Below are 11,138 nucleotides of genomic sequence, written 5' to 3' on the forward strand. Positions count from 1 at the left end.
GTCTTAACCGTGGCTTGTGTACTGCAAACACATACCAGCTTCATCACTGTGTCTGTCACGTGACTCTGTTCCCCTTTCGGGCTCTGTCTTTACATTTACTTTGAAAGATGAAGCTCGTGATTATGGTAAGGGGCGTTACATTTCCGACGAGTGCTTGCGGTGTTCGGCCAATCACAATGCACTGGGTCAGCTGGCCAATCAGAGCAGACTGCGCTTGTCTGAAGGAGGGACTTTGTAGAAAACTAAGCGTTTGAGAGAGGCGGGGCATAGAGGACCTACAATAATGTACAGTATTTGAAAAATAATGTGCTTTTTGAACATTAAAGCATGTCAACATATTCTGTTACACCAAATACACAAAATAATGATCTTTTAAAAAGCATCATATGACCCCTTTAACATCACTAAAACTAATTAGTAAAACAGAACTGTTCTCTAAAACTGAGGTAATCTGCTTTAAACGTGTCATCATTAGTACATGCTCATAATTTGACGTATATATCTCACCTTCAGTTGGTGTTGAACAAAGGGAACCTAGACTGGTGGAATGACTGAGTAAGGAGGAGTTTGTGAGGAGTGACAGGTCTGATAGCGTTGATCCAATCAGCAAAGCGGATTCACTGATTAGGGCGGGGTTAGAGTCAGGGGCGGGGCCCTTCAGAGGCGAGGAGAGGGAACAGGGAGTGGGAGCTTTTCTCTCTTGATTGGTGACTGTTGTTGATTGGGGAGAAGAGACCACTCTCTTCACCGTCCCATATTTATTCTCTTCATCCATGTGCTGTGGATTAAACGCACATAAATTCAGTTATTCTAGAAGACATTTGACTTTTCCAACTTTTATTTCATTACCTCAGCTGAAGAGCCTCTCTTTATAGTCAAACTCCTGCAAAAGAGGAAGCAAAATGTTAGACATTTCATAATTTTAGTGATGAAAATCTAATTAGCTAATTACAAATTAATTAGCATATTTGTCTTGTTTTTCTAGTCCATAAAAATTTGTAAAAAATAAAAAGTGGACATTTCTCTGATTTGCAAAACTGTAAGGTATTAACAAGGTGGTAAACAAATAGGCTATATCTGGGGGATCAAAGGGGTCAAATAAAAAAGCTTTTTAAATACAAGTATGGCATTTAATATTTTGTGTATAATAGAATTATTTTCTAAATGTTTCATTAACCACAAAAGTTATGCAAATGGTTATTTTCATTCTAGTGAACAGATATCAAATTTGACTAGAGGTAACCATAGAAACAATCAACTATACATAAGTACTCTCATTATTTATCACTTCATTATAGATTAATACCACAAGTGTATAAAAAAAATAAAAAACTTAAAAGTATAGTTAACATGTGGATATTTGTGCCAAAGGGAACCTATAAAGGCAAATTGTATGCGAGACGAACCTTGTTCTATTTTTCTCTGTTTTACTAGTAACAACAACAATCTGATTCAGAATGTTTTTGCAGTGTACATTTATAATGAAGAGCAACAATAGTTAGCTTTGTCTGTGTGTCAAGACATTAAAAAAAAGCCAGATCACCTTTCCATCAAGGCCTCTTCCACACACTCCAACAAACTCCTGCAAAATAAATAGTAAAAAAAAGCAATGCAACCCTTAAAACTCCTGTTTCTGAGACGGATAAAGTCATATTAGTGCTTCATAATACCTTAATTTAACAAGAAATGTATCCAATTAAATTCTGAACAGTGATTGGAGGATATCAAACCCCTCAGCCAATCAATATTTTTGAATGACCTACATGCATCCACACCTGCCGGTTTTTTACCGTAAATTTTATGGAATTTTTTTTACAGTGTAGCACAACAAACTCAACATTTACTACTGACATCATTATTTTAGACGGGCAAGAGTGAAATATAACCCACGGTGAGTCCTTGTCCGCACTGATAGCGCTCCAGTCATCATACGCCCCCTAATGAAGAAACCAATTCCATAAGCATTGTTTATCATTTCTTTCAAATGTTTTCACGTTTGGTGCTTTTGTGTTCTTTTTGTGATTGTATGGAAACGAGCGATCAGTGATATCATACACTGGACAAAGTCCTTTCTATTTCGTTAAAATGTTTATTCTCACCAGATCGGGACAGGGATCCGTCTCCTTTCTCATGGGAGGTCCAAACTTCACGTGATCAACTGGAAAACAGAAAAAGCGATAATCACAAGCTCTTGAACCAAACAGAATCACTGTATTCAACTGCAGCATGCTTCCCCTTTCACATACAATTGTGTGGTAGGAGTATGTCTGCGTGACACTCTAACATGCAGATTTGGATGCACTCAAGAACCTAAAGACACACTCAGAAACACGCACAATACGTCCTTTCATAGCTCTAGAGTGGCTTTTCAATTACAATAGCGCCTGTTGTCCAGCTAACCTTGGCTTGTGGCTTGCTGTAATCTTCCAAACCACAACAATTGCGCTCACTGACTAATGTCACATTCTTAGTCACTGCTGATTAGCCGTTTACTACGTGTGAGGTGAGGTCATAACGGTCATATTACTCTGGAGTCCTGTCATTACACTGTTAGAGAGGATATGACGAGTCACTGCAAATTTCAGAAGCAACTTTAAAGGGGTCATTTAAAGAAAAAGCTTTTGAAATAAAAGAGTTTTAATGTAAATTGTTGACAGCACTGACACTATCTGATGAGAACAGAATCGAGCTGGATGACAACACTATTGTCTTCTGCAGCACTGCTTTATAGCTGAATCAGATTTGTTTCCTAATTTTGCATCATTGACACTTATTGAACTGAATGGAATCAACACTGAACTGACTTGCGCTGAATAACAACACTATTGTCTTCTGTAGAGCTGCTCTCATATCTGATGAAGTTTGAATCATTCTGTTATTTTTTCCACTTTAAAACTATTTGTATTGTATAAAGCGCTGTATTTAAGTCAAGGTGACTTTCAGAACTCAAAGCTTATTGAAATCAAGTCGCAAAAATCAGATTTTTGTAACATTAAAAGGATACATTAATGATTGACATTTACATAACACAGTAAACAGCGTGTATTTGTGAATGCAGTTAATCATTTTGATGTTGTTAATCATTGCACATGCAAAGTGAATGTTTACATGGTATGCTTAAATACCAAAAAAGGCCACTTAAAGGGACGGTTCACCAAAAAACGAACATTCCGTCATCACTTACTCATGGTCATGTCAAAAACAGAAAATATTTTGAAGAACGTTGCTGCATCATAGCACACAGAATTCCATTGTATGGAAAGAAAAAAGAAAAGAAAAAAACACAGATGCAGTTTTTGAACAACATGACAGTTAATAAAACGAATTTTCATTTTTGAGTGAACTGCCCCTTTAATTGTAAAGTCAGAGAGAGGATAGTAAATGCTCATGAAAAACTAAATCACATTTATAGTGCAAAAAACATTGTCTGACACTATATGCAGACCTCTGGTACAAATCTAAAATTATTGATTTAAAAAATGTATGATATTACCAACTTAGTTCATAAAATGGTTGTTTAGTAACTGAAATATGTTAAAAGGTTCTCAGAAATGTATTTATGTGGAGCAAAATTCAATCTAAAATTAATCTAATCTGCCATTTGGATGCAATAACATACTGCTAAGATCACTAATAACAAAAAGATAGTTCTTTTACTGTGTATTAGATTATGACTCACATTGCTCTTCAGACCGAGTTCTCTGAACGGGAAGTTTCGCTAGGGAATGAATCTTATCAGGCAGGACGCTACATGTCTGTAAACACACAGACACATAATCCATGGACACAATCTCTAAAGTCACATGAAGATCTTTTACCTTACAGCAGAGGGCTTCAACCCTGCTCCTGGGGACCCACTGTCCAGCAGAGTTCAACCCTAATCAAACAGGATCACTTGGGAATAAACAGGCAGGTGTGCTGAAGCAGGCTGGAAATGAACTTTGCAGGACAGTGGGTCTCCAGGAGCAGGGTTGAAGACCTCTGCCTTACAGTAAACAACCACAGTACAGATAAGTAATGCTAAAAAATGTCACATGTCAGTTTAAAGCCATGGTACTGTCTATGTACCATTTTGGTGTTTGATTGTTTGAGTATTAAAGGTGAAGTGTGTAATCTTTTGTACCATTCGTGTCACCAAATAGAACTGCAACAATAATGATTCCTGGGTCGATGACAAATGAGTATGGAACGATATTCCGGACAATTTTCAAATAGAATAGCAAATTGTATTTTCAATTGCGTTTTCAATATGTGGACGCATAAATTGTGACATAATCCAAATGCAATTGCAAATCCTGCATTAGCGTTTGCATTTTCGCTTTCGTGAACGCACAGTGACTGCCACATTTCAAATGAAAAAGCAAAGTCCATTTGCAACTGTATTTCCCATGTCTTAGGAGTTACGAGCCTGTCATATTTAAATAGCAATATTAATTACCACGTCTGCTTTTTCACTCTCGCTGCGTCGTGCATGTAACCTGCCAAAACTCAAATGGAATCGCAATTCCTTTTGCATTTGAATTTCCGATGTCTGCACGGAAAGCTGCCAATCAATGTGAGGGGGCGGGGCTATACTAGGGGGCGTGTTTGTGTTGGGAGGTGACGTCACTCACAGACGACCGTGCCGAATGCTCTGATCAATGGAAGTAATCGGTAAAGGCTCAGCTAAAGGCAGCTACCAATCAGTTTCACACCTGTGTGAACCTGTGCGTTCGCGAAAGCGAAAATGCAAACGCTAATGCAGGATTTGCAATTGCATTTGGATTATGTCACAATTTATGCGTCCACATATTGAAAACGCAATTGAAAATACAATTTGCTATTCTATTTGAAAATTGTCCGGAATATCGTTCCATAAATGAGCTTTAAGAAACATGCTCTTTGTATTCATCATATAGTTTTTAAGTGTTTAAAAATTTTTTAATAAAACAATAATAAACTTAATAAAATATAAAAAATGAAGTCAAAAGAGAGAACTTGTTTTCTAATAAATAAAAAATAAATTTTGTATATTTTGAAAATGTGTGCAGACCTCAGTCGTTATTTTCAAACATGTTATATATGTATATTTTTATATTATAAACGTATATTTTTTCAAGCTAAAAAGTGTTTTGTTTGTTTTGTAAAGCAAATCACACATTTATTTGATGATTTTATATTTATTTATAATAATTATTGTTTCAACATCATACATTACTTTGGGGGGTACACCACACCACAGCCTTATTATTATTATAAATAATTAATTAATTATTATTATTAAAAAAATTTTTTAACAAAACGGTTGAATTTTTTTCTAAGAATTATTGCCATACATGTATGTTTTTATATTATAAATGTATATTTTTCAAGCTGAAAAGTGCTTTTGTTTGTTTTGTAAAGCAAATCACACATTTATTTGATGATTTTATATTTATTAATAATAAAAATTATTGTTTCAACATCATAACATTATTTTGGGGGTTACACCACACCACCGCCTTATTATTATAATTAATTATTATTGTTTTTTTTTAACAAAACTGTTTCATTTTTCTATGAATTAATCCTTTTTCAGGTTTTATTTTTTCTTTATTTCGATATCAGAATTGTTGTATGACTTGATGCCCCCAAAATAATTCCAAAATTAACTTTCTTTTATAATTTCGAATAAATTAATAGATCTGGATAAACAAATGAGCATTACGTCACTGATCCCGTTTCCAACAGGTTTTCTAAATATGATGGAGATGTTGGACCATTCAAACAAACAGCTGTTTTAAGCACCACAGAGCCACAGTTTCTACCCTTTCAGCCTAGTTCTCACACTGAAGTCGAATCGGGAGAAAGTATTTTAACATTAAAAGCATTACACACTTCAGCTTTAATCGAAAGTGCTCTGAAATAAAACACGTTTCCCCATTTTAAAGGAAATCTCTTCATTACGCTCCACTCACCTCCAGGTCACTCTCATCCATAGTGTGTGTCTGTTGCAGATCAGGGTTATTGACGGCATCCAGCAGCTCTATAACAAGGTTACGTGTGAGGAGCTGCGTGACAAAAGCGTGCTGAAAAGACAGAGGAAACAAAAATGATATGATTCCAGTAATAAGACAGTATCGAGAGCCCCTACAGTACATTAAAGATAAACCACAAGTATATCACATCATTAAAATGATATTCAACACGGATATAGTTAACACGTACCTGTAGGATTTTTTCAGCTGTCGGCCTTTTCCGAGGGCTCTTTGTGAGAGCCATTTTAATGAAGTTGTGAAATTCTGTGGACCTGATAAATGAGCTTGCTTTTATTAAACCGAATACTTTGTTATTTATGCAAAGACGAGGGAAATCAACAGTTACATTTGATGCATATTACCATTTGTTCTTGTCTTTGAGTTTGGGAGGCTGAAAACTGCTCTTGGACATCAGCATCAAAGCTCTGAGGGCGAAACAACAAAGACGTTTTTGTTCTCTGCCACCAAATCTCATTTCGACCTTTCAATCTAAAGGACAATGTCTATGAAACGTTGCGTCTTTTTGTTTGAGTTTTAGACAAGCTTTCATCACTCTTTGCAGCATGTGAAAACATGTTTCACGTTTGCCAAGGGGTCAAGGTTTGACTGGCTTAAAGGAACACTCCATTATTTTTGAAAATAGGCTCATTTTCCAACTCCCCTAGAGTTAAACAGTTGAGTTTTACCGTTTTCGAATACATTTAGCCGATCTCCGGGTCTGGCGGTAGCACTTTTAGCTTAGCTTAGCATAGATCATTGAATCTGATTAGACCGTTAGCATCTCGCTTAAAAAATTACCAAAGAGTTTCTATATTTTTCCTATTTAAAACTTGAGTCTTCTGTAGTTACATCGTGTACTAAGACCGACGGAAAATGAAAAGCTGCGATTTTCTAGGCAACTAGGGGAGTTGGAAAATGAGCCTATTTTCAAAAATAGTGGAGTGTTCCTTTAAACTGAGATGAAATTAGCAAAACAAATGAAATCGCTTACTGTACCTTTAACAAAAGCGAATGTCGTTTGTAGTGTGACTACTATCAAAGGGTGTTAGTCCTTTAGCAAGGGTTTACATGCGTGTCTATATTTGTGTGTGTGTGTTCACACCTCATAGGGTGTAGGTCAAACATGGGCGGCTGCAGCTCTCCTAGTTCAATAGCTGTGATACCCACAGCCCAGATGTCACACAACTGGTTATAACCTCCTTTCCTTTCCACTGCTGCAACCTCTGGGGCCATCCTGAGAGAAAGCCATCACGGTAAAATATAAAAGAAGCAAATAATAAAGCAATACCAGATGGGATTTTTAATATGGCTCATTATTTTTACACAAAATGGATTTAAATAAGCATAAATAAATTAATTTCCAATTCTTTTATATACACCACCATTTCAGTTTTTTAAAGGGGTGGTTCAGTGTTTTTTTTCTAGGCTTGATTGGGTTTATGGGGTGCAGTCTAACATGTGTTAATGCTTCGTTTTAAAAAAAACTTATTATTTTTCACATAATTTACCTTTATTCCACACCGCTCTGCCCCTTCTCTGAGAAACACGCTGATCATTTCCTGCTTTTATGAAGCCCCTCCCTCAGTAATAGGCGATGGGCTCTGATTGGTTAGCTAGCCCAGTGTGTTGTGATTGGCTAAACCGCCTCTAGTGCACGTCTAATCGTCCCGCCCCTCACCTCAGCGGCATGTGCTCCGGTTGTGTTGTAAACAAGGCATCGTTAATATCGCTTATCAGTTTGATTGAGAAGAGAAGCAGAGGATATTATTGAAGAGGATCGTGCAGAACCTGTGCAAGCACGGCTTTTAATGGTAGGCTTATGTTTTTTGCTTGTTGTTGTCTCATACTTTTAGTTACGCTGTTATTTGTAAATGCTACTGCTTATGTTAGCTTTTAATAAACGGTTTTATCCTGATTAAAGCTTTAATACAGTACAGCAACTGCATGCGCATCCATGTTTAACACTTCTCATAGCTATGTGAAAATAAGTGTATAATTGGAACAGTTCATTGTTGGAGCTGAGCTGAATGAGAGAGAAAGAGAGAGAGAGAAAGAGAGAGAGAGAGCAGAGCGTGTGCAGAGCAGAGCGACGCGAGGAACAGTATTAAGAATCGCTGCTTTAGAACATTGATTTTGAAACTAGTGAATCCATTAGAATCATTAGAAGACAGAATCGCGATTCATATATGAATAGATTTTTACGTGCACCTCTAGTTTTCTCTTCCTCTTCTCTAAAGCAGCGCAGGCCTCGCCCCCTTTGCTGCCTTTTTTTCCACGAGGGCGTGGTTTATCTGGGTTTGTGATGTCACGAACCCGGGAAGTAACTCGTTGTAGTCCCTACCAGCCATTTTTGTAGGCATTAAACTGCCAGAATTTTAAAAGACGATATCTCCGTTTGCACTGAACTTTCAGCTTCGTAACTTTAACAAACTTCGTAACTTCGTAACTTTATCAGCATATTGTTTATGCTCAAACAGCTAACACTAACACACTAACTAACGTTAAAAAAGTGAAATCGCAATGAACCACCCCTTTAAAGAAATTAATATTTTTATTCAGAACAGATGCATTAAATTGATCACAAGTGAAGACATTTATAATGTTAAAAAAGAATCCTGAAAACAATATATCATTGTTTACACAAGCAGCTCAACCATTTTCAACTGTGATAATAATACGAGATGTTTCTTGAGCAGCAAATCAGCATATTAGAATAATTTCTGAAGGATCATGTGACTGAAGACTGGAGGAATGATGATGAAAATTCAGCTTCACATCACAAATATAAATTACATTTGAAAATATATTAAAGTAGAAAACAGTTATTTTAAATTGTAATAATATTTTATATTATAGTTTCCACTGTATTTTTAATCAAATAAGTGCAGTCTTATTGACCCCAATCTTTTGAACGGTACTGTAAAACTAAAAAATGTAATTAAATAGCAGTGTTTACAATCTTGGTGACTCACCAGTATGGCGTCCCGATAAAGGACTTTCTCTTAGCAACAGATGCGTTGATCTCAGCTGCCACTCCAAAATCCGCTGACAGACAGAGGGGAGACAAAAGCCCACATTGAAGAGATTTATGGTGTATTAATTAATACATGCATAAGTGTGTTTACATGTGAGGGTCTGAGACAGGGGTAAACCCAGACTGACCTAGTTTGACATCTCCTCGCTCTGTCAAGAGGATGTTGGCACCCTGTGGGCAACCAAGAAGGACACAATGAGCACATCCACGGTATCATCTTACATGCATTATTGTCCTATAAAGAAACTCACTCATATACAGATGAACTCTAATAATGTATATCAAACACTATGTGGCAACATGGTTATAGGCAATAATGGCTTGTAAAATTACTTTTATGTCTCTATGCATTTTTCCCGCTTGATGGAGATGATGTAGACCCTGTAAACAGAAAACAATTGTGAAAAATACATCATAAATGGGCTTTACACATATGAAATGATTAACCTAGTGTAATTTTTAACCTTTCTAACCCTGATTAATAATTATTCCTGGGTAGAAAGGTATTAAGATTTCACACTGTACATTTGAAATGGTTAACACTTTTATTTGCATGTTTATAAGAATTCACTGTCCAAACAACAACTGGTGAATAGAACCCCATCCTTGTTTTATACGGCACTAAGTTACAATACAGAAAAAAGATCTGCCACTATTGCTGTTACATCTGAACTTTTATATTTTGTCTGATACAAATAAGAGCGATAACCAATAAATGGCTGATATTAAAATTCTGTTTTAAGTTTTATTTAAATTATAAACTTAAAACATCAAAAATTAAATGAATAATTTGACATGTTAAAAGTGTATTTACATTACACATTATAATTCACGGTATGAAAAATGCATTTGGAAAATTATGGATTTTTAAAAAAAATATTTAGTGATTTTCTAAATATTACATTTAACAATTTTTCTTAAATTACTATAATTTAATATTTTATATTATAGTGATATTGAAGATTTACTTTGGATAAATATATCCAAACATAATTAAGTTAATAACACTGGCTGGGAAAGTACAGCAAGCATGCAATGAGCATGCACCATTTTTAGAAATCTTTTTAGTCTCAACGTAAATCAAATTATCATCGCTATAACTGATGCAATTGCTATTTACTTTAACAGTTTCCCTCAGATGCAGAAACTAAACACAGCATGTGGAAGTTTCTGTGACTGTACATGAATATTTAACGAGGGGAGCATTGTTTAGTTTATGATTGATTGTCTGTTGCTAAACAACTCGCCACAAAATTCTAGCACTATATTGTTGTAACATTGTACACCTTTGGCACCGCATTGCAGGGTTTGTGCCGCTTTTAGCTCCCTTCGAAGAATGGGAACCAAACAACATTGGAGTCTCAAAAAATAATGTTTGGTAACCACACAGTTTCTGGTCCCCATTGACTTCCATAGTATTTTTTTTAATCCATATTATGGAAGTCAGTGAGGACCAGCAACTGTTTGGTTACCGACATTCTTCGAAATATCTTCTTTTGTGTTTAGCAGAAGAAAGAAATTCATACAGGTTTGGAACAACATGAGGGTGAGTAAATGATGGCAGAATGCTATTTTTTGGGTTAACTGTCCCTTTAAGGAAAGACAACAACAACAACAAAATTACTAGAATAATTTAAAAATAACAATTGAAATCCCGTCCTATTGCCTCATGAACCTTATGCAGAGTTCACACTGCACGATTTTAGCCCGATTTTTCACTCGCCAACAGGTTTTGCGAAATCGCCGACAAATGCCTGAAATCGGAGGCAAATCGGTGCTCGTTCACGCGAGTGACAATCACGCAGTGTGAATTATCAAAGAAGCGATCTGAGAGAATCGCCGACGCCCGTGAAATATTTGGCATGCTAAATATCTGGAGCTGTCGGCGATTCACAATCCTGCTGTGTGAAATGAGTTCTGACTGAAAAACACATCGGCGATGACCTACAGCCAATGAGAGAGCACGATACAGGGCAGCGGGAAGTTTGGGGAGGAGTTATATGAAACGTAGATTGCGGACCAGTGTTGCCAAATCCGCAATTGCCGCTGGATGTTTTTCATGTCAGCAGGTTGAAGCGACCCCAATAACGTGATATTTAGGCCCTGGA

At 36.3% G+C, this 11,138-nt stretch overlaps 1 protein-coding gene across 1 annotated transcript in view; it reads right to left on the minus strand.

Moving 5' to 3' along the window:
* LOC107587237 (mitogen-activated protein kinase kinase kinase kinase 2-like) overlaps positions 1 to 11,138 on the minus strand; it is a 32,017-nt gene that overhangs the window by 15,164 nt on the left and 5,715 nt on the right. The window contains exons 6-18 of the mRNA XM_016274944.1: positions 9,364 to 9,411; positions 9,159 to 9,201; positions 8,969 to 9,041; positions 7,099 to 7,230; positions 6,359 to 6,421; positions 6,187 to 6,268; positions 5,937 to 6,047; positions 3,680 to 3,755; positions 2,100 to 2,158; positions 1,891 to 1,937; positions 1,544 to 1,582; positions 850 to 883; positions 508 to 778 (exon numbers count right to left, since the gene is read on the minus strand). Of these exons, the coding sequence (XP_016130430.1) occupies positions 508 to 778; positions 850 to 883; positions 1,544 to 1,582; positions 1,891 to 1,937; positions 2,100 to 2,158; positions 3,680 to 3,755; positions 5,937 to 6,047; positions 6,187 to 6,268; positions 6,359 to 6,421; positions 7,099 to 7,230; positions 8,969 to 9,041; positions 9,159 to 9,201; positions 9,364 to 9,411 (1,078 nt within the window). The remainder of the gene's footprint in view (positions 1 to 507; positions 779 to 849; positions 884 to 1,543; positions 1,583 to 1,890; positions 1,938 to 2,099; positions 2,159 to 3,679; positions 3,756 to 5,936; positions 6,048 to 6,186; positions 6,269 to 6,358; positions 6,422 to 7,098; positions 7,231 to 8,968; positions 9,042 to 9,158; positions 9,202 to 9,363; positions 9,412 to 11,138) is intronic.

This window comes from Sinocyclocheilus grahami, unplaced genomic scaffold (genome assembly GCF_001515645.1).
Source record: "Sinocyclocheilus grahami isolate Dianchi unplaced genomic scaffold, SAMN03320097.WGS_v1.1 scaffold91.1, whole genome shotgun sequence".
NCBI lineage: Eukaryota > Metazoa > Chordata > Actinopteri > Cypriniformes > Cyprinidae > Sinocyclocheilus > Sinocyclocheilus grahami.